We start from the raw sequence: 25,111 nt of genomic DNA, 5'->3' as shown, positions 1-25,111 counted from the left end.
GAGGAAGGTGGGTACTGGGGAGGGGGTGTCTTCATACCTTGGAGCCACTGGACAGGATGAGATGGAGGAAGGTGGGTACTGGGGTACTGGGGTGGTGTCTTTGTCCCTTGGAGCCACTGGACAGGATGAGATGGAGAAAGGTGGGTACTGGGGGGGAGGTCTTGGAGCCACTGGACAGGATGAGATGGAGGAAGGTGGGTACTGGGGTGGAGGTGGGTACTGGGGTGTGTGTCTTTGTCCCTTGGAGCCACTGGACAGGATGAGATGGAGGAAGGTGGGTACTGGGGAGGGGGTGTCTTCATACCTTGGAGCCACTGGACAGGATGAGATGGAGGAAGGTGGGTACTGGGGTGGAGGTGGGTACTGGGGTGTGTGTCTTTGTCCCTTGGAGCCACTGGACAGGATGAGATGGAGGAAGGTGGGTACTGGGGAGGGAGTCTTCATACCTTGGAGCCACTGGACAGGATGAGATGGAGGAAGGTGGGTACTGGGGTGGAGGTGGGTACTGGGGTGTGTGTCTTTGTCCCTTGGAGCCACTGGACAGGATGAGATGGAGGAAGGTGGGTACTGGGGGGGAGGTCTTGGAGCCACTGGACAGGATGAGATGGAGGAAGGTGGGTACTGGGGTGGAGGTGGGTACTGGGGTGTGTGTCTTTGTCCCTTGGAGCCACTGGACAGGATGAGATGGAGGAAGGTGGGTACTGGGGTGGGGGGTGTCTTCATACCTTGGAGCCACTGGACAGGATGAGATGGCGGAAGGTGGGTACTGGGGTGGAGGTGGGTACTGGGGTGTGTGTCTTTGTCCCTTGGAGCCACTGGACAGGATGAGATGGAGGAAGGTGGGTACTGGGGGGGGGGGTGTCTTCATACCTTGGAGCCACTGGACAGGATGAGATGGAGGAAGGTGGGTACTGGGGTGGAGGTGGGTACTGGGGTGTGTGTCTTTGTCCCTTGGAGCCACTGGACAGGATGAGATGGAGGAAGGTGGGTACTGGGGAGGGGGTGTCTTCATACCTTGGAGCCACTGGACAGGATGAGATGGAGGAAGGTGGGTACTGGGGTGGAGGTGGGTACTGGGGTGTGTGTCTTTGTCCCTTGGAGCCACTGGACAGGATGAGATGGAGGAAGGTGGGTACTGGGGAGGGGGTGTCTTCATACCTTGGAGCCACTGGACAGGATGAGATGGAGGAAGGTGGGTACTGGGGTGGAGGTGGGTACTGGGGGTGTGTCTTTGTCCCTTGGAGCCACTGGACAGGATTGGGTACTGGGGGGGAGGTCTTGGAGCCACTGGACAGGATGAGATGGAGGAAGGTGGGTACTGGGGTGGAGGTGGGTACTGGGGTGTGTGTCTTTGTCCCTTGGAGCCACTGGACAGGATGAGATGGAGGAAGGTGGGTACTGGGGTGGAGGTGGGTACTGGGGTGTGTGTCTTTGTCCCTTGGAGCCACTGGACAGGATGAGATGGAGGAAGGTGGGTACTGGGGTGGAGGTGGGTACTGGGGTGTGTGTCTTTGTCCCTTGGAGCCACTGGACAGGATGAGATGGAGGAAGGTGGGTACTGGGGTGGAGGTGGGTACTGGGGTGTGTGTCTTTGTCCCTTGGAGCCACTGGACAGGATGAGATGGAGGAAGGTGGGTATTGGGGTCTTCATACCTCGAGTGTCCTCCACCTGTGTCTTGTTTATCTGAGAATATGCTTCAGAGGTCTGGGATGGCTGTTCCCAATTAAACGCAGATAATTTAGAAAAGATACAACTAGAAGCTGCAAGGGTAATCACTGGCATGCCTAAATTTGCTTCACGTAATTCGCTATATATTGAAACCGGTCTTACAACACTTAGTGAAAGGAGAAAAACAAAAAAACTGTGTACAATTTTTAAAATAATGAAAGGAATGACTCCCGATTTCTTAACTAATTGTATTCCACAAAGATTAGAAGAAAGGGTTCCTTATATGTTAAGAAATCGGACATATCTACACCTTTTGCTAGAACCTGCTTATTAAAATAATCATTTATTTATTCAGCAATTGATTTATGGAATAATTTAAGCCCAGCAATTAAAAAGTGTGAAACAATATCGTCTTTCAAAAAAGCAGTAACACCAGTGGTAAATAAATGTCCATATTATTTTTCCTGTGGAAAAAGAATAGAAAATATATTGCATACTAGATTACGACATGGATGTAATCCTTTAAACGCCGATTTGTACAGATGTGGACTTACCACAGACCCTTCATGTAACTGTGGATACAGATTAGAAAACAATATCCATTTTTTCTTACAATGTAAACAATATGAACAACAGAGACTGATTCTATGTAATTCCTTACAGCTTTTTCAACCAAATAGATTTACAGTTACTGTTATATGGTAGAAGCACATTAAGCAATGCCAATAATAAAGAAATATTTACTTATGTTCAAATATATAACTCATCATTTTGATTAATAAAGTATTGTTTAAATTACCATACGGATTATTTGTAAATGTGATAGCGAATTTAACTGCACATGATGTACTATTTGTGTAATCTTTTGTATCATATTTGTTTTTCTTTCCTTCACATTCTTTTGTATATAATACATTTCCTTCCACTGGTTATCCTTGATTGTATACATGTAGTTTATATTTACAGCTATGTAATATAGGTCGCCAAGTATATTGTATGAATATAGAAGAGGGCCTCGTAAGTAGTCTGAGGGGTCATGGCTAGAGATTATTCTATAGGTGTAACAGATTTTCAGTTTTCGAAAACCAAGCTTTCTCCTGGTAACCTGAATGACCATTCTCAAATAATTTCGATGTCTGCTTTAGATATAAATAATAAATGTATCACGGCCTTTGATATGTACCAATCATGGCAGTGATGGAAATAAGCAGAAAATTTTACTAGTCCACTAGACAGATACATCTAGAAATCTACTTGTCCACCTATAATTTCATTTGTCCAGATAAATGATTTGTTTTATTCAAGTGCAAGGACAATGTTCTTGATTGCTCAAAATGAAACTGCATTGAACATTTTTATTTGTCCACCGGATAACCACCCAGGTACATTTTGCTTGTCCGAGCAGCTTTTCACTTGTCAGGACAAACAGACACGTGCTTATTTTGAACGCTGAATTCTGAATATTGGTTTGGACAGGAGAAACCAGAATCAACCGTGGGTTATCAGTGCATTGCCCCATCATACCTCAATCAGTTCTTGTTTTTTGTTATCGGTGCATTGCCCCATCATACCTCAGTCAGTTCTTGTTTTCTGTTATCAGTGCATTGCCCCATTATACCTCAATCAGTTGTTGATCAATCAGTCCAGAGACTGAGTCATTGTTCATGTTCTTGCTACCCCATCTTACCTGGCATGTTGCACTTCTATTTTATTTCATCATTTTCCTATTTCTGCATCTAAATCCAGCTGAAGTAAACTATGGTACCCACAGAAACAGATCACTGTTGCAAGAGGTTAAACAAAATTCCCAGTAATACATGCTGGGGTAAATCTTACATTAAACAACTTGATGGCACTTACAAGACTTTCATATTACAGATTGGTATTACCTACAACTTTACAGTATGTTTGTCTTCTTTTTCGTCTTGAAAGGTTTTATTTTATTTTTTGTTTATATATATATATTTTTTTTTGTTTGTTTCTAGAAAATACTATTGAAATTGAAGTAAAACCAAAACTGAGCAAGAAGGAATTGAAAAAATTGAAGAAGCAGGTTTGTACATTGATTGGTGTTTGTTAAAGAGCCACCTAAGGAAAGATTGTTTCTTAAAAATGTGAGGAAAGGATGCAGGATTCTTCTAGGGAGGGTGTGCACCATCAAAAAGGGAGATATAACAGTACACTAACATCTTGTAGCCAATAGCCGATGTATATTTTTGTGCTGGTGTGTCGTTACACATTTATTCACTTCCAGATCAATAAATAAATACATTTATTAAAGTTAGCTCGGGCACTTGCCAAATTCAGCAGTTTTGTATTTTAAAAGCAACTGGCTAATTTTATTTTAATTTGGCTAAATGATTTTATGTAATAGTTGACATTGTGTTAGCAAATAACAGGGTTTCTGCAATGTTTTGAAGTTCAGTCGATAATTTGGTGAAATGTTCTGCTCACCCAGAGATAGCCCTGTCTATATTTATTTATACTGGATTTTTCAAAGCACTTTGAAGTTAGGTGATGCTTACGGCAACAACTCAAATGTCCTTTTAATCTACGTGGCTGCGAAAAGTAGCAATCTCTGCTGCATTTTGTACCATTTAAACATTTAGGAATAGATCCATGAGAACCAAGATTTCTTATCTGCTATTCAGTGTTTATATTTATATTTTATGTATCAAATCTACGTTGCCTAAAGCTGTCATCTTGGCTGTATTTTGTAATATTTAAGCATTGATCATTCAGAATTTAGAAAAAAACATTTTCTCAAGAAATTGGGGTGTTTTTTTAACAACACCACAAGAGCACATTAATGTATTAATCATCGGCTTTTGAATGTCATATATTTAATAATTTTGACTTTTAGTCTTAAATAGGAACCCTTACCGGCCTCGGTGGCATCGTGGTTAGGCCATCGGTCTACAGGCTGGTAGGTACTGGGTTCGGATCCCAGTCGAGGCATGGGCTTTTTAATCCAGATATCGACTCCAAATCCTGAGTGAGTGCTCCGCAAGGCTCAGTGGGTAGGTGTAAAACTACTTGCACCGACCAGTGATCCATAATTGGTTCAACAAAGGCAGAAATAAAAGATCCCTTGCTGCCTGTCGTAAAAGAGTAGCCTATGTGGTGACAGTGGGTTTCCTCTAAAAAAACCCTGTCAGAATGACCATATGTTTGACTTCCAATAGCCAATGATAAGATAAAAAATCAATGTGCTCTAGTGGCATCGTTAAATAAAACAAACTTTACTTTAAATAGGAACCCGCTACATTTTCCATTAGTAGCAAGGGATTATATATTATATATATATATATATATATATATATATATATATATATATATGCACCATCATACATACAGGACTGCCATTGATATGCCATTCGTGGTGCACTGGCTGGAAACAACAGGCTTGTTACGTTGTTGCAGGCCGAGTATAAACAACCACTGGAGGAGATGGGGTTATTTAATTATGTGTTATTTTGTGTTGCAGGTAGAGTATAAACAACAGCTGGAGGAGATGTGGTTATTTAATTATGTGTTATTTTGTGTTGCAGGCCGAGTATAAACAACAGCTGGAGGAAATGGGAGACACTGGACAGTTTTCTGTGTCACAGGCCGAGCGATCCTCCAAGGCAGCTGTGTTAGAAAACGAACAGGATATAAAGGTTGGTGCTCAATGCTGTAGTGCTTGACAGTCGAACATATGCACCAGCACACACCATCCAATGTGATGGTCTTGTTGACACTATGCACCAGCACACACCATCCGATGTGATGGTCTTGTTGACACTATGCACCAGCACACACCATCCGATGTGATGGTCTTGTTGACACTGTGCACCAGCACACACCATCCGATGTGATGGTCTTGTTGACACTGCACCAGCACACACCATCCGATGTGATGGTCTTGTTGACACTATGCACCAGCACACACCATCCGATGTGATGGTCTTGTTGACACTATGCACCAGCACACACCATCCAATGTGATGGTCTTGTTGACACTATGCAAGCTTTAATCAGAACAAAACTGCAAATGCACCCACCACCACTTTGCCTGACCAACTAATCTATCGGGTGTTTGTACTAAATCTCTTCCTTGTTGTTCTTAAATCTTCTTTTCGTTCAACCTAATCAAGACTGTCGAGTCCTAAATAGGTTGCTGTTCCAATTTAAACGATTCTACCCGACATCAGGGTGAATTGGGCAGTTTTCTTAAGGTGTTCTTTGTCGCCATGTAATTTGTCTGCCAAGGATACATGAGCAGGTGATATCTGGTTTCTTATTTGTTGGTGCTGGCTGCAATCTTGGAGGAAGTGGGTTGTCGTCTCTTCTCCCTGTCCACATAGGCACATTGCTGTATTCGAGAGTCTGTTATGTCCAATTCTTAGTCTAAAAATGATGACTTGCTCCTCCCTTGTCAATCCCTTGATTGAGTCATGTTCTTGGTTTTGTTTTTTCTTATATAAACAGGATATTAAAATTTGTTAAAGCTGTATGATAGATTTGTGGTACTTTTTGATGATTTTGTCTTTTTCTCTTTGTTAGGTTGAAAACTTTGGTATATCTGCCCGTGGAAAGGACTTGTTTGTCAATGCCACTCTTCAGATTACGAACGGAAGACGCTATGGCCTTGTAGGTCCAAATGGGTAAGAATATAAAACATTAGTAAGGATTTGACTGAATTGGTCAGAATATGAGTAAGAATATAAGAAATTGATATACCAGTGCGTAAAATTTTGCACAGGCGATTTTGTCATTCATCTGTCGGTTATGCAAAACCAATATCAACATAAACAATGTATCTTTCATGCAAAAGCTGTAATAGTTTGACAAAAAATTAAAAAAGACTAAGGCTAATTTTATCTCTGTTTTTGGAAGAAAATAATAAGAGAACAGGCCTACATTGCCGGTGTGCGAAAGATGCAAAGTATCTGTTTGAAATCAGCATCGCAGTCAACAGAAGTCTCAAAAAAGTTTAGTAACATTCCCTTTGATCATTTCGCTATGTGCACAAACTCATATGCTGTTTGGAAATTAAAGGGACTGTCCTGAGTTTCAGCCATAGTCAGAGTTCCGTGGGGTTTTTTTTTGTCCAACAAAATAAACACATATGCTACTTTTTCTTAATTTTTTAACCAATATCTTATCTTAAACATCTTCTTAAACTACATGGATAAAAACATTCAGGATTTCCTATGACTTATTTATTTCCAATTTTATTTGGCGGTTTAGAAAAAAAAAAAATTGATACCTATGAAATTGCTGAAGGCAAAAATGTGTATTTAGCTACTATGAAACATTAGGATATACAGATTTATTCAGATTCTAATCAAGAAAATTTTAATAATTATAAAAGGTTACATTGGCCGATATAAGATTCACATAATTTCAGTACTTTCCGTTCAGACCTGGAAGCATTGAACTCAATTCTTCCAAAAAATCCCTGTCTATTATCGTTTAGTTCAGACTACTGTTTGATGGCAACACATACTCCCCTGTAAAAGAACCAATGGGGTAATGTGCTGAAATGTAAATAGCGGCTTTCAAGTTGGTCCTAGCATACAGTTGTTTTTGTTTTTAATTTGTGTTGAGGTATTATGATAGGAAATTTGATGCAGAAAAGCTTTAAAAAATATTAGATTCTTGTTTGATTACTGTGGCCCATTAACATTTCTATTTGTATCTGAACTACTGAAGAAAATCGTTCATGTTAACACTAAAACCACATGAATGACATATCGGTTGTCTGAAAAATTCGACCAAATTGTTAAAAATATGAACTAATGGTTAAGAATATGAACTAACAGGGATTTAACCAAATGAGGAGTTCAGGCGCAAAAACTCGTAAACGCCACATCCATGAAAATTGAGATAACCGTTGGAGACAAACCTTCTCAGTCCCTGGTACCCGATGAGCAAATAAATTTTGCTTCAAAAGCCCATTAGTCCCACTCTAAATCCAAGCTAGAATACGATTTCTTTGCAGAACCTCGGAAACACCATCTGAGTTTGTCTGCAGAACCACGTAGATCACATTACGCATAAGATGGCCGCGCCCATGATAAGAATTTTTGCGCGCTGAATTCGTATAATTCCTTCGGATTTTGGCCAATTTATCCACGCTAGTTATGGAAACGTGTGATGCCGTTGACGAACCTGTGATGTTATCAGCAACAGGAAAGGGTAAACGAAGTTCGGCCCATTCTATAGCCAAAACAGATTGCTACAGTGGTGAAGGTTTGATTCCTCGTGTAACATGCACACATAAAAATGCTTTGTGTACTGCCGGAACTCTGAATGAAAATGACTTAGAATATATTAAAGGGCAGCTTTGTTCAATATTGTGAAAAATTACTTGTACACTCACTAGCCCAATTTCAATAAATCGATGGATGTGTTTAAATTGGGGGAGGGGGTGGGATGACTGACTGAACTTTTGTGTAATCTTTTGAGACTTCCAATGGGGGATGGAGTATGTTGTGACCCAACTGTCAGTATTTTTCAGTCATCTTTCCATAATTATAATTCTAGAGTGAGTATCTTACTGTCATTGTTATTGCACTGGGATGGCACAATCGTTTTAAATAAGTGTCAGTTTTAACGCTTTGTGAAGGCTAGGAATAATAGGCCAGCAACTGCCAAACTTTGGTATATCCATGGACAAGTAAAGTTCTTCTTTCGTAAATGTTTAATTCAACCTTCACTTTTAAGATGTTTCTAATTGTCTGTTCTTTGATTCTGCAACATTTCCATAAGACTAGTCTCCAGAAATGGACTTACTGAGTTTTGCAAACAAAATCAATCACATTTTGGTAATTACCGAGTATTTGAATAAAGGTTCAATTTCTACATTCATATTTTTTGTTCATTGCTCCATAACCATTTCATGACAGGAAAAGTGGAATTAGTGAGAATTAAAATTACCATCAGGTAAAAATCTTCATTTTAAAACAAACAAAGTCAGATGGACTTACTAGGTTTTGCGCCTGAACTCCTCAAATGTGTAAAGATTTAACTAATTGAGAATTAATTTTTCAAACAAAATAGGTACAAATTACTTGCATCAGTGTTTTAGCTTGTTAATATGAATAATTTAATTCATAAAAAAATTTGCTGAAACCGTAAATGTCACTGTTTCTGTGACTGGTTAACATTCTTCCTGTGCCAGTGCTTATAAAACTTTTATATTAGAGTCCAGACTCAATCTCTAATGACGTCACATGCATACAGTTTGTATAGCGTTGCCATGACATTCACGTCGCAGATTCTTATTAGAGTCGAGTCTGGACTGTAAAGTTTAATAAGCACCAAGCCAGCAGTTGGTGAAATTTACTCTTTAGCGGGTTCCATGGATAAAACACCACCAATCCATATATGTTGGTTGTATAGTTTACAAGAAAGACAATAGAGGGACATGGCATATTGCATTCAAAATAATTGATCGAATATAATTATTAATTACTAAAAAGAAAGATGTAAATCATTTATCTAAATGACTTTTAAGAAAATGGCAATGAAAAACATAAAATGTACATATGTTTGTCATTTTTCTTTTAGGCATGGGAAGACAACTTTATTGAAGCACATAGCCAGTAGAACTCTGAACATTCCAGCCAACATTGATGTTCTTCTATGTGAACAAGGTAATGATGTCGACTTATTAAACATTATTTTTAGGGACCAAGACACCTAATTGGTGTGAGCATTGTTGTAGTCATTACAATTCTTATTATTTTAAGATTTATTCAGGTTATTCCAGCAAATATTACCTTGGCTTTTGTCTTGAAAACTGCAATGATACCCCATGATGTTATTTTAAACGGTCAACTTTTGAAGTTTTATATTTATTTGGTCATCACATGTACTTTCCTCGGTTTGAAAGAAAGAAAGAAGTGTTTTATTTAACGACGCACTCAATACATTTTTTATTTACGGTTATATGGCGTCAGACATATGGTTAAGGACCACACAGATTTTTTTAGAGGAAACCCGCTGTCGCCACATAGGTTACTCTTTTACAACAGGCAGCAAGGGATCTTTTATTTGCGCTTCCCACAGGCAGGATAGCACAAACCATGGCCTTTGTTGAACCAGTTATGGATCACTGGTCGGTGCAAGTGGTTTACACCTACCCATTGAGCCTTGCGGAGTACTCACTCAGGGTTTGGAGTCGATATCTGGATTAAAAATCCCATGCCTCGACTGGGATCCGAACCCAGTACCTACCAGCCTGTAGACCGATGGCCTGCCACGACGCCACCGAGGCCGGTCATTCCTCGGTTTGAGACCCAATAGCCGAGTTTAAACTGTTATTAAATATTCAGTCAATCAATCAATCTACTCTGCAAAACTGTTTATCTTGCACTCATGAATTGATGTTGTCCTTGCCTCGACAAAGGCTTGGGAAGGACAACATCAATTCATGAGTGCAAGATAAACTATTGTTGAGTAGCTCGTTTTACTCCTGTTTGCTTACTTGTGTTCAGCCTTCTAAAAGTGTACATATGTTATTTTTAAAGTTGAGTTTGCAGAAAACAGGTTAAAACCCATACACAGGAATTAACCCTCTCACTCTTTCAAATAGTTGTACACTAGTTAAAATGTTTATGCTGCCTTGTAATCTCTGTGTGAGCTTAATTAATATAGTCTGTCTTAGAAAATAGTTCCTCATTACAAAAAATAATATAAAATACTAAAATGCCTTTTTATGTCTTTCCTTGATGATCACAAGTAGGATGACTTCTGTGGCAGATGTTGACTATTCCTAAGTTTTATTTAGATGTTGACACATTCCTTGCTGTTATGTAGATGTTGACACATTCCTTGCTGTTATTTAGATGTTGACACATTCCTTGGTTTAATGTAGATGTTGACACATTCCTTGGTTTAATGTAGATGTTGACATATTCCTTGGTTTAATGTAGATGTTGACACATTACTTGGTTTTATGTCGATGTTGACACCTTTGTCCATTATTCTCAGTTTTTGACACATTCCTTGGTTGTGTTTAGATGTTGCGGCAAGTGAGATGAAGGCGATAGACTCTGTGCTAAAGGCAGATAAGAAGCGAATTGATTTGTTAGAAGAAGAAAAGAAACTGATGGACGAAACCAATTCTGGGAACACCGATAACAGTGAACGCTTGAAACATGTAGGTATCACATATATAACTCTTGAAACAATGAGGTATTACATATATAACACGTGAAACATGTAGGTATTACATATATAACGCATGAAACATGTAGGTATTACATATATAACGCATGAAACATGTAGGTATTACATACCATATAACCGGAAATTTTCTAGGATTTTTATTTCCGTGGGTTTCGAGGGTAAGTAGTCAGCATCGAAAATATAAATCCTTGAAAATATTTGAAAAAATCAACAAATTCTAACTAAAATATTTATTGTAAAAACCATAACACACTGACAATTTACCGGAACATTTTATTTTCTGTCATGCGCAGTCCACCGGATAGAATAGTATACTCAAAACAACAAGTTAGAATTTTTTTTAAGTTATTGCGTGAATCTCACTGTTTGTAGAATATAATGAAATATTTTTAAATTTCGTATATATTGTTTTTGTCAGTGTCCGCCCGGTCTGGGGTGGATGAATGCAGATTTCAACATTTCCTGGCGTATTTTTAATTCTGCCATAACTTTCATAATCCACCTTGCATGAATTGGTTTTATCGCCGAAGTACGCATTTCGATCTTGATGTCCGTTACAACTTCACTGTGTTTCATAGCCAGGGAAACCCGCTTTGAATACCATGTGGTAAAATTAGACTTCATGGCATCCTTAAGTGCTTTGTTCACACATACGTCGTAATTGGCTTTACACAAAATCAAAGATTGTGATCAGTTGACTGTCAAATAGCATACCGGGTATCACAGTGGCCAATTAGGCTACAGGTGACTGTTCTATTGTTTAACTTTACACGTCGGTAGTATCGAACAACTGGCAGCCGAAGTGAAACTTTAATCAACAATAGCAAGTATTCTCGCAACTAGACTTGCTAAAACTCAAAAATAAAATCACTTTTAATTTAGATTTGGCAAACAACGAAAATAAGAAACCTTGAAATGTTTTTATACCCCAAACCACGAAAAATTAAGACCACGAAAATTTCCGGTTATACGGTATATAACGCTTGAAACATGTAGGTATTACATATATAACGCGTGAAACATGTAGGTATTACATATATAACACTTGAAACAATGAGGTATTACATATATAATGCATGAAACATAGGTATTACATATATAATGCTTCAAACATGTAGGTATTACATATATAACGCGTGAAACATGTAGGTATTACATATATAACGCTTGAAACAATGAGGTATTACATATATAATGCATGAAACGTAGGTATTACATATATAATGCTTGAAATAATGAGGTATTACATATATAATGAATGAAACGTAGGTATTACATATATAACGCTTGAAACATGTAGGTATTACATATATAATGCTTGAAACTTAGGTATTACATATATATGCGTGAAACATGAAGGTATTGTAGGTATTATTTATATAATTTTTGAAACAAGTAGGTATTACATATATAATGCTAGAAACATGTAGGTATTACATATATATATAAAGTTTTAAATATGTAGGTATTACATATATAACACGTGAAACATGTATGTACATATATTATGCTGATAAACAAGTAGGTATTACATATACTATTTTATATATATGAGTGCTATATTCATATATTGTGCTTATAGCTTAATTTTCAGAGTTCAGTCCATCAGGGCCTCGTTCCACGAAGCAATCTTAGCACTAATCGCTGTAAATACCTACCATCACAACCTTAATGTTTGTCTACGATCATCAGCCCATTCCATGACGCGGCATAGCTTACTATCGCTGTAAATACCTACCATCGCAACCTTAATGTTTGTCTACGATCATCAGCCCATTCCATGACGCGGCATAGCTTACTATCGCTGTAAATACCTAACATCACAACCTTAATGTTTGTCTATGATCACCAGCCCATTTCAAGACATGGCATAGCTTACTATCGCTGTAAATACCTAACATCACAACCTTAATGTTTGTCTACGATCACCAGCCCATTTCAAGACATGGCATAGCTTACTATCGCCGTAAATACCTAACATCACAACCTTAATGTTTGTCTACGATCACCAGCCCATTTCAAGACATGGCATAGCTTACTATCGCTGTAAATACCTAACATCACAACCTTAATGTTTGTCTACGATCACCAGCCCATTTCAAGACATGGCATAGCTTACTATCGCTGTAAATACCTAACATCACAACCTTAATGTTTGTCTACGATCACCAGCCCATTTCAAGACATGGCATAGCTTACTATCGCTGTAAATACCTAACATCACAACCTTAATGTTTGTCTACGATCACCAGCCCATTTCAAGACATGGCATAGCTTACTATCGCTGTAAATACCTAACATCACAACCTTAATGTTTGTCTACGATCACCAGCCCATTTCAAGACATGGCATAGCTTACTATCGCCGTAAATACCTAACATCACAACCTTAATGTTTGTCTACGATCACCAGCCCATTCCATGACGCGGCATAGCTTACTATCGCTGTAAATACCTAACATCACAACCTTAATGTTTGTCTACGATCACCAGCCCATTTCAAGACATGGCATAGCTTACTATCGCTGTAAATACCTAACATCACAACCTTAATGTTTGTCTATGATCACCAGCCCATTCCATGACGCGGCATAGCTTACTATCGCTGTAAATACCTAACATCACAACCTTAATGTTTGTCTACGATCACCAGCCCATTTCAAGACATGGCATAGCTTACTATCGCCGTAAATACCTAACATCACAACCTTAATGTTTGTCTACGATCACCAGCCCATTCCATGACGCGGCATAGCTTACTATCGCCGTAAATACCTAACATCACAACCTTAATGTTTGTCTACGATCACCAGCCCATTCCATGACGCGGCATAGCTTACTATCGCTGTAAATACCTAACATCACAACCTTAATGTTTGTCTACGATCACCAGCCCATTTCAAGACATGGCATAGCTTACTATCGCTGTAAATACCTAACATCACAACCTTAATGTTTGTCTATGATCACCAGCCCATTCCATGACGCGGCATAGCTTACTATCGCTGTAAATACCTAACATCACAACCTTAATGTTTGTCTACGATCACCAGCCCATTTCAAGACATGGCATAGCTTACTATCGCCGTAAATACCTAACATCACAACCTTAATGTTTGTCTACGATCACCAGCCCATTCCATGACGCGGCATAGCTTACTATCGCCGTAAATACCTAACATCACAACCTTAATGTTTGTCTACGATCACCAGCCCATTTCAAGACATGGCATAGCTTACTATCGCTGTAAATACCTAACATCACAACCTTAATGTTTTTCTATGATCACCAGCCCATTTCAAGACATGGCATAGCTTACTATCGCTGTAAATACCTAACATCACAACCTTAATGTTTTTCTATGATCACCAGCCCATTTCAAGACATGGCATAGCTTACTATAGCTGTAAATACCTAACATCACAACCTTAATGTTTGTCTATGATCACCAGCCCATTTCAAGACATGGCATAGCTTACTATTGTCGTAAATTATGGTGAAAATTTATAATTGGTACGGGGCAGTTATAAGCCACTAACGTAGATGTCAAATGGTACTTAGATGATGATTTGATCATTTTTTGAGAAGGATACTAACTTTTTGTGTAAAAATAGATCTAATATATACTAAATACTTTTTATGAAATTGTGCGTTCGATGAAAAACATTCTAGGCTATACAACCTTCACACAAATATGCAAGAGATAACTCTCATGTCTTATGCATTCGGCAATTATCGCTTAGCAAATAAACTGACAAAGTTACTTCATTGATGTCCAAGATGTTCCAAAAAGTCGGTAACCAATTTATTATTCCACTACCGGTCCAACCAGACGTGACTATAGGTTTCATCTCCATCTTCTGTCTGTCTGTCCGTCCATCTGTCCCACATATGGTTTTTCAGATGGGGGTTTTTCACAATGCAATGAAATATTGAACTGAAATTTTGTGTATATTTTAGCTTTATCATGTACTGTTACAGATCAAGTTTGACTTTCGTAGCAATTTACACATTTTTGACGAAGTTATGGCCCTTCAACTTAGGAGATGTGGGGGAAAAAAATCTGGACTTTTGTTTTGCGATGACTGAATATATTGAGCTGACATTTTGTGTATAGCTTTATCACGTACTGTTACAGATCAAGTTTAACTTTCATGGTGATTTACCCACTTTTCACAGAGGTATGGCCCTTGAATTTAGTAAATACTAAAAACATTTGAGTGTGGTAGGGGAAATATATTGCTTTAGCAGTACTCTCATAATGTTTGTTATTTAACTAATTCACACTTCTTCAGAAAGAAGATTTTAATTATTAAAGGGGCACTTACAACTGACTACATTAAGGTTGATTTGTGGAACAGCTGTAAAGTTACCGTAAGTTACTACAATTAACCTTAGCTATGTTTCTTTTGTTGAAAGGGCCCCAGTATTTTAATTTGAGGTTGGGAGGAAGCCCTTTCTGTCCTCTTTCCTAGTCTTAATACATAATAGGTTAATACAAAAGCAGTCGCCTAATGCCACCATGCAGCAAAATAAATGCTATAATATGAAATGGAGATTTTTTTTTAATTGTGGTATTAATAGTTTTAGGTAAATACTTGATTTGTTGCTTTCTCGTTACACCATCTTCTCGCTTCCAGGTGTATGAAGAACTGCGAGCGATCGGTGCCGATGCGGCGGAATCAAGGGCTCGGAGAATTCTGTCTGGTCTGGGCTTCACGCGTGAGATGATGGAGAGATCCACAAAGGATTTATCTGGGGGCTGGAGAATGAGAGTCTCACTCGCCAGGTAGTCACAGTTATAGTTGACTGGTGCTCACCGTGAAGGAGGGAGTTACTGCAGAAACTTGAACACTTTACTGCAAAAGTATTTCACGCCTGAATAATTTTTTTACAGATGTAATTTGCTGATTCCAGCTTTTCCTCACAAAATACTACCATAGTTTTCTTTATATTGCCTGCAGCATATTGACATCAAAACGTCCCCCTGCAGATTCTGATGGTGCGGGCTATGTGACTGTTTTTGTTTCTTAGGGCTAAAAGTATGCAGGCAGCACAAAATGCTTGTTTCAGACAGAATGGATGTTTAATGACACCTGAGCACAAAAAGTACATCAGCTGTTGGGTGGTTTCTAAATTCGATAACGTAACGCTAACATTGACAAGCTCTTCTTAGACGTAGGCAAAAGTTTTTGTTACAATACCGTAACTAGATGGTTTCATGCAGGCTGTAATGAAACAAATTCAAGTAAATAATGGTATTTAAATATGTTTACAAGCACCAGTATTTGAATGATATTTGATTGAGGGATTACAATGATATAAACCACTCATTAGAAATTGGGTATGGTACGCATATGTGTTAAATAATGGTATTTCATTATATATACTGATGGAAAGAAATAAGGGAACACATCAAATTGTAGACAAATTTAATTCACAACTAGCATAGTAATGTCTGTATTTCATACCAAGTTGTAATGTGGTATTGAATGTCTTGTAGTGCTGAATGTGCTGCCTATATGTTCCCAGTCAACTTCTGACAATATGAATTAATTTTTGATGCTGTCATTATTTCTTGTTGCTATCTGTGTGATCCTTTATTTTTTTCAATCAGTATATTTAAAAAGCACCAGTATTTGAATGAGGAATTACAATAATAAAAAACACTCATTAAAAATTGGGTATGGTACAGATATGTTGTAAATAATGGTATTTCAATATATATTTTAAAAAGCACCGGTATTTGAATGAGGAATTACAATATAAAAAACACTTATTAGAAATTGGGTATGGTATAGATAGAACAGCAATGATGGTGATATATAATTGATTGTCTTTCATGCAAATAGGGCTATCCAACTGAGTATGCTATCTGGCTATCTTTTTCACTAAAACCTAATTATAGCTAGTTGTGGGCAATCCAGCATATGGGCAATACACAGAATTAACGTATGTAATACGTATATCTAAAAGCTTATCAATTAGTATGCTGAATGGCAAGAAACAATGCTTTTATTAAAGTACAGTTTAATATATAATTCTGACATTAGTACATATGTTTGTGGCTCTTTTTTTTTCGGGGGGTGGGGGGGTGGGGGTTCTTATTTAAATAATACCACAAACATTTAACACAGACAAAAGATTTTTGGACATTACAAACATGGATGATGATGAGATGGGAAAAAAGAAGTTTGTTTTGTTTAACGATAACACTAGAGCACATTGATTTATTAATCATCAGCTATTGGATGTCAAACATTTGGTAATTTCAACATTTAATCTTAGAGAAGAAACCCGCTACATTTTTTTATTAGTAGCAAGGGGTCTTTTATATGCACCATCCCACAGACAGGATAGCACATACTACCACCTCTGATATAACAGTCACGGTGCACTGGATGGAGCTAGAAATAGCAACGGACCCACCAACGGGGATAATGAGATGAATGGTGAAGCCGCAGTGTTTCCATTTCGGTATGGGACTACTTGACAGGGCCATGCTCCACGCTTGCTGTCAGTTGAGCTATCTCAGTATCACCTGAGCCTGGGGTACACGGAACATGCAGTGCGTGCCGGTAATCATCACCCATGTACGGTCATACACTTGGGAGACATGCCCATAATCGCACCCATGAACTGGGTGAAACTCGATGAATGTGGCCTTACACCACCTATCCATTGAGCCTAGTGGTGCACTCCCTCTGGGTTGGAGCCAGTACTGGCTTGTAACATCCCCCAGTGGTACATGTACTTGTGGTATTTCTTTGTTTAATAGGTTGGAATGAGTGCATTCATGTTTAATAGATTGGACTTGTTGAGTTTATCAGGACTTGAAAATGCATAATTAAGACATAACATCTGACTGTATTATGTTCATTTGTTATTTCAGAGCTTTGTTTATGGAGCCTACACTTCTGCTGCTTGACGAACCTACCAACCATCTTGATCTTAATGCTGTTATTTGGTTAGATAAGTAAGTACAGAGAGGTGATATATCAGTGTTATTTACTACCAACCATCTTGAACTTAATGCTGTTATTTGGTTAGATAAGTAAGTGCAAAGAGGTTATATATCGGTGTTATTTACTACCAACCATCTTGATCTTAATGCTGTTATTTGGTTAGATAAGCAAGTACAGACAGGTGATATATCAATGTTATTTACTACCAACCATCTTGATCTTAATGCTGTTATTTGGTTAGATAAGCAAGTACAGAGAGGTAATATATCGGTGTTATTTACTACCAACCATCTTGATCTTAATGCTGTTATTTGGTTAGATAAGCAAGTACAGAGGTAATATATCGGTGTTATTTACTACCAACCATCTTGATCTTAATGCTGTTATTTGGTTAGATAAGTAAGTACAGAGAGGTAATATATCGGTGTTATTTACTACCAACCATCTTGATCTTAATGCTGTTATTTGGTTAGATAAGCAAGTACAGACAGGTGATATATCAATGTTATTTACTACCAACCATCTTGATCTTAATGCTGTTATTTGGTTAGATAAGCAAGTACAGAGAGGTGATATATCGGTGTTATTTACTACCAACCATCTTGATCTTAATGCTGTTATTTGGTTAGATAAGCAAGTACAGAGAGGTAATATATCGGTGTTATTTACTACCAACCATCTTGATCTTAATGCTGTTATTTGGTTAGATAAGCAAGTACAGAGAGGTGATATATCAATGTTATTTACTACCAACCATCTTGATCTTAATGCTGTTATTTGGTTAGATAAGCAAGTACAGAGAGGTAATATATCGGTGTTATTTACTACCAACCATCTTGATCTTAATGCTGTTATTTGGTTAGATAAGCAAGTACAGAGAGGTAATATATCGGTGTTATTTACTACCAACCATCTTGATCTTAATGCTGTTATTTGGTTAGATAAGCAAGTACAGACAGGTGATATATCAATGTTATTTACTACCAACCATCTTGATCTTAATGCTGTTATTTGGTTAGATAAGCAAGTACAGAGGTAATATATCAGTGTTATTTACTACCATTACCGTGTTATTTACCCAACCATCTTGAACTTAATGCTGTTATTTGGTTAGATAAGTAAGTACAGAGAGGTAATATATCGGTGTTATTTACTACCAACCATCTTGATCTTAATGCTGTTATTTGGTTAGATAAGCAAGTACAGAGGTAATATATCGGTGTTATTTACTACCAACCATCTTGATCTTAATGCTGTTATTTGGTTAGATAAGTAAGTACAGAGAGGTAATATATCGGTGTTATTTACTACCAACCATCTTGATCTTAATGCTGTTATTTGGTTAGATAAGCAAGTACAGACAGGTGATATATCAATGTTATTTACTACCAACCATCTTGATCTTAATGCTGTTATTTGGTTAGATAAGCAAGTACAGAGAGGTAATATATCGGTGTTATTTACTACCAACCATCTTGATCTTAATGCTGTTATTTGGTTAGATAAGCAAGTACAGAGGTAATATATCGGTGTTATTTACTACCAACCATCTTGATCTTAATGCTGTTATTTGGTTAGATAAGCAAGTACAGAGAGGTGATATATCAATGTTATTTACTACCAACCATCTTGATCGTAATGCTGTTATTTGGTTAGATAAGCAAGTACAGAGAGGTGATATATCGGTGTTATTTACTACCAACCATCTTGATCTTAATGCTGTTATTTGGTTAGATAAGCAAGTACAGAGGTAATATATCGGTGTTATTTACTACCAACCATCTTGATCTTAATGCTGTTATTTGGTTAGATAAGCAAGTACAGAGAGGTGATATATCAATGTTATTTACTACCAACCATCTTGATCGTAATGCTGTTATTTGGTTAGATAAGCAAGTACAGAGAGGTGATATATCGGTGTTATTTACTACCAACCATCTTGATCTTAATGCTGTTATTTGGTTAGATATAAGCAAGTACAGAGAGGCTATATATCAATGTTATTTACTACCAACCATTTTGATCTTAATGCTGTTATTTGGTTAGATAAGTAAGTACAGAGAGGTGATATATCGGTGTTATTTACTACCAACCATCTTGATCTTAATGCTGTTATTTGGTTAGATATAAGCAAGTACAGAGAGATGATATATCAATTTTATTTACTACCAACCATCTTGATCTTAATGCTGTTATTTGCTTAGATAAGCAAGTACAGAGAGGAGATATATCGGTGTTATTTACTACCAACCATCTTGAACGTAATGCTGTTATTTGGTTAGATAAGTAAGTACAGAGAGGTGATATATCAATGTTATTTACTACCAACCATCTTGATCTTAATGCTGTTATTTGGTTAGATAAGTACAGAGAAGTGATATATCGGTGTTATTTACTACCAACCATCTTGAACGTAATGCTGTTATTTGGTTAGATAAGTAAGTATATTGGTGTTATTTACTACCAACCATCTTGATCTTAATGCTGTTATTTGGTTAGATATAAGCAAGTACAGAGAGATGATATATCGGTGTTATTTACTACCAACCATCTTGATCTTAATGCTGTTATTTGGTTAGATAAGCAAGTACAGAGAGGTGATATATCGGTGTTATTTACTAACAACCATCTTGAACGTAATGCTGTTATTTGGTTAGATAAGCAAGTACAGAGAGGTGATATATCGGTGTTATTTCCTACCAACCATCTTGATGTTAATGCTGTTATTTAGTTAGATAAGCAAGTACAGAGAGGTGATATATCGGTGTTATTTACTACCAACCATCTTGATGTTAATGCTGTTATTTGGTTAGATAAGCAAGTACAGAGAGGTGTTATATCAGTGTTATTTACTACCAACCATCTTGATGTTAATGCTGTTATTTGGTTAGATATAAGCAAGTACAGAGAGGTGATATATCGGTGTTATTTACTAACAACTATCTTGATCGTAATGCTGTTATTTGGTTAGATATAAGTAAGTACAGAGAGGTGATATATCGGTGTTATTTACTAACAACCATCTTGATCGTAATGCTGTTATTTGGTTAGATAAGCAAGTACAGAGAGGTAATATATAGGTGTTATTTACTACCAACCATCTTGATCGTAATGCTGTTATTTGGTTAGATAAGCAAGTACAGAGAGGTGATATATCGGTGTTATTTACTACCAACTATCTTGATCGTAATGCTGTTATTTGGTTAGATAAGCAAGTACAGAGAGGTGATATATCGGTGTTATTTACTACCAACCATCTTGATCGTAATGCTGTTATTTGGTTAGATAAGCAAGTACAGAGAGGTGATATATCGGTGTTATTTACTACCAACCATCTTGATCTTAATGCTGTTATTTGGTTAGATATAAGCAAGTACAGATTTACTACCAACCATCTTGATCTTAATGCTGTTATTTGGTTAGATATAAGCAAGTACAGAGAGATGATATATCAATTTTATTTACTACCAACCATCTTGATCTTAATGCTGTTATTTGGTTAGATAAGCAAGTACAGAGAGGAGATATATCGGTGTTATTTACTACCAACCATCTTGAACGTAATGCTGTTATTTGGTTAGATAAGTAAGTACAGAGAGGTGATATATCAATGTTATTTACTACCAACCATCTTGATCTTAATGCTGTTATTTGGTTAGATAAGTACAGAGAAGTGATATATCGGTGTTATTTACTACCAACCATCTTGAACGTAATGCTGTTATTTGGTTAGATAAGTAAGTATATTGGTGTTATTTACTACCAACCATCTTGATCTTAATGCTGTTATTTGGTTAGATAAGTGAGTACAGAGAGGTGATATATCGGTGTTATTTACTAACAACCATCTTGAACGTAATGCTGTTATTTGGTTAGATAAGCAAGTACAGAGGTGATATATCGGTGTTATTTACTACCAACCATCTTGATGTTAATGCTGTTATTTGGTTAGATAAGCAAGTACAGAGAGGTGATATATCGGTGTTATTTACTACCAACCATCTTGATGTTAATGCTGTTATTTGGTTAGATAAGCAAGTACAGAGAGGTGATATATCGGTGTTATTTACTACCAACCATCTTGATGTTAATGCTGTTATTTGGTTAGATATAAGCAAGTACAGAGAGGTGATATATCGGTGTTATTTACTAACAACCATCTTGAACGTAATGCTGTTATTTGGTTAGATAAGCAAGTACAGAGAGGTGATATATCGGTGTTATTTACTACCAACCATCTTGATGTTAATGCTGTTATTTGGTTAGATAAGCAAGTACAGAGAGGTGATATATCGGTGTTATTTACTACCAACCATCTTGATGTTAATGCTGTTATTTGGTTAGATAAGCAAGTACAGAGAGGGGTTATATCGGTGTTATTTACTACCAACCATCTTGATGTTAATGCTGTTATTTGGTTAGATATAAGCAAGTACAGAGAGGTGATATATCGGTGTTATTTACTAACAACCATCTTGATCGTAATGCTGTTATTTGGTTAGATATAAGTAAGTACAGAGAGGTGATATATCGGTGTTATTTACTACCAACCATCTTGATGTTAATGCTGTTATTTGGTTAGATAAGCAAGTACAGAGAGGTGATATATCGGTGTTATTTACTACCAACCATCTTGATCTTAATGCTGTTATTTGGTTAGATAAGCAAGTACAGAGAGGTGATATATCGGTGTTATTTACTACCAACCATCTTGATCGTAATGCTGTTATTTGGTTAGATAAGCAAGTACAGAGAGGTGATATATCGGTGTTATTTACTACCAACCATCTTGATGTTAATGCTGTTATTTGGTTAGATAAGTAAGTATATTGGTGTTATTTACTACCAACCATCTTGATCTTAATGCTGTTATTTGGTTAGATAAGTGAGTACAGAGAGGTGATATATCGGTGTTATTTACTACCAACCATCTTGATGTTAATGCTGTTATTTGGTTAGATATAAGCAAGTACAGAGAGGTGATATATCGGTGTTATTTACTAACAACCATCTTGATCGTAATGCTGTTATTTGGTTAGATATAAGTAAGTACAGAGAGGTGATATATCGGTGTTATTTACTAACAACCATCTTGATCGTAATGCTGTTATTTGGTTAGATAAGCAAGTACAGAGAGGTAATATATCGGTGTTATTTACTACCAACCATCTTGATCGTAATGCTGTTATTTGGTTAGATAAGCAAGTACAGAGAGGTGATATATCGGTGTTATTTACTACCAACTATCTTGATCGTAATGCTGTTATTTGGTTAGATAAGCAAGTACAGAGAGGTGATATATCGGTGTTATTTACTACCAACCATCTTGATCGTAATGCTGTTATTTGGTTAGATAAGCAAGTACAGAGAGGTGATATATCGGTGTTATTTACTACCAACCATCTTGATGTTAATGCTGTTATTTGGTTAGATATAAGTACAGAGGTGATATATCAGTTATTTACTACCAACCATCTTGATCTTAATGCTGTTATTTGGTTATATAAGCAAGTACAGAGAGGTGATATATCGGTTTTATTTACTACCAACCATCTTGATCTAAATGCTGTTATTTGGTTAGATAAGCAAGTACAGAGAGGAGATATATCGGTGTTATTTACTACCAACCATCTTGATCTTAATGCTGTTATTTGGTTAGATAAGTACAGAGAAGTGATATATCGGTGTTATTTACTACCAACCATCTTGATCGTAATGCTGTTATTTGGTTAGATAAGCAAGTACAGAGAGGTGATATATCGGTGTTATTTACTACCAACCATCTTGATCTTAATGCTGTTATTTGGTTAGATAAGTGAGTACAGAGAGGTGATATATCGGTGTTATTTACTACCAACCATCTTGATGTTAATGCTGTTATTTGGTTAGATAAGCAAGTACAGAGAGGTGATATATCGGTGTTATTTACTACCAACCATCTTGATGTTAATGCTGTTATTTGGTTAGATATAAGCAAGTACAGAGAGGTGATATATCGGTGTTATTTACTAACAACCATCTTGATCGTAATGCTGTTATTTGGTTAGATATAAGTAAGTACAGAGAGGTGATATATCGGTGTTATTTACTACCAACCATCTTGATCGTAATGCTGTTATTTGGTTAGATAAGCAAGTACAGAGAGGTGATATATCGGTGTTATTTACTACCAACCATCTTGATCGTAATGCTGTTATTTGGTTAGATAAGCAAGTACAGAGAGGTGATATATCGGTGTTATTTACTACCAACCATCTTGATGTTAATGCTGTTATTTGGTTAGATATAAGCAAGTACAGATTTACTACCAACCATCTTGATCTTAATGCTGTTATTTGGTTAGATATAAGCAAGTACAGAGAGATGATATATCAATTTTATTTACTACCAACCATCTTGATCTAAATGCTGTTATTTGGTTAGATAAGTACAGAGAAGTGATATATCGGTGTTATTTACTACCAACCATCTTGAACGTAATGCTGTTATTTGGTTAGATAAGTAAGTATATTGGTGTTATTTACTACCAACCATCTTGATCTTAATGCTGTTATTTGGTTAGATAAGTGAGTACAGAGAGGTGATATATCGGTGTTATTTACTACCAACCATCTTGATGTTAATGCTGTTATTTGGTTAGATAAGGAAGTACAGAGAGGTGTTATATCGGTGTTATTTACTACCAACCATCTTGATGTTAATGCTGTTATTTGGTTAGATAAGCAAGTACAGAGAGGTGTTATATCGGTGTTATTTACTACCAACCATCTTGATGTTAATGCTGTTATTTGGTTAGATATAAGCAAGTACAGAGAGGTGATATATCGGTGTTATTTACTAACAACCATCTTGATCATAATGCTGTTATTTGGTTAGATAAGCAAGTACAGAGAGGTGATATATCGGTGTTATTTACTACCAACCATCTTGATCGTAATGCTGTTATTTGGTTAGATAAGCAAGTACAGAGAGGTGATATATCGGTGTTATTTACTACCAACCATCTTGATCGTAATGCTGTTATTTGGTTAGATAAGCAAGTACAGAGAGGTGATATATCGGTGTTATTTACTACCAACCATCTTGATCGTAATGCTGTTATTTGGTTAGATAAGCAAGTACAGAGAGGTGATATATCGGTGTTATTTACTACCAACCATCTTGATCGTAATGCTGTTATTTGGTTAGATAAGCAAGTACAGAGAGGTGATATATCGGTGTTATTTACTACCAACCATCTTGATCTTAATGCTGTTATTTGGTTAGATATAAGCAAGTACAGAGAGATGATATA

The 25,111-nt window shown here is 36.9% G+C and overlaps 1 protein-coding gene across 2 annotated transcripts in view; it reads left to right on the top strand.

The window, feature by feature from the left end:
- LOC121383092 (ATP-binding cassette sub-family F member 1-like) overlaps positions 1-25,111 on the top strand; it is a 49,170-nt gene that overhangs the window by 8,439 nt on the left and 15,620 nt on the right. Inside the window, exons 1-8 of one of the 2 annotated variants that reach the window (XM_041512868.1) lie at positions 1,606-1,631; positions 3,655-3,722; positions 5,221-5,331; positions 6,218-6,318; positions 9,230-9,315; positions 10,684-10,823; positions 15,493-15,641; positions 17,745-17,828. In XM_041512868.1, coding sequence (XP_041368802.1) covers positions 1,622-1,631; positions 3,655-3,722; positions 5,221-5,331; positions 6,218-6,318; positions 9,230-9,315; positions 10,684-10,823; positions 15,493-15,641; positions 17,745-17,828 — 749 coding nt within the window. In that variant the 5' untranslated portion in view covers positions 1,606-1,621. Of the gene's footprint in view, positions 1-1,605; positions 1,632-3,654; positions 3,723-5,220; positions 5,332-6,217; positions 6,319-9,229; positions 9,316-10,683; positions 10,824-15,492; positions 15,642-17,744; positions 17,829-25,111 lie in introns of those variants that run through there. The other variant, XM_041512867.1, reaches the window with a different exon arrangement.

This window comes from Gigantopelta aegis, chromosome 10 (assembly GCF_016097555.1).
Source record: "Gigantopelta aegis isolate Gae_Host chromosome 10, Gae_host_genome, whole genome shotgun sequence".
NCBI classification, from domain to species: domain Eukaryota; kingdom Metazoa; phylum Mollusca; class Gastropoda; order Neomphalida; family Peltospiridae; genus Gigantopelta; species Gigantopelta aegis.
This window is presented reverse-complemented; position numbering and strand designations above follow the sequence as displayed.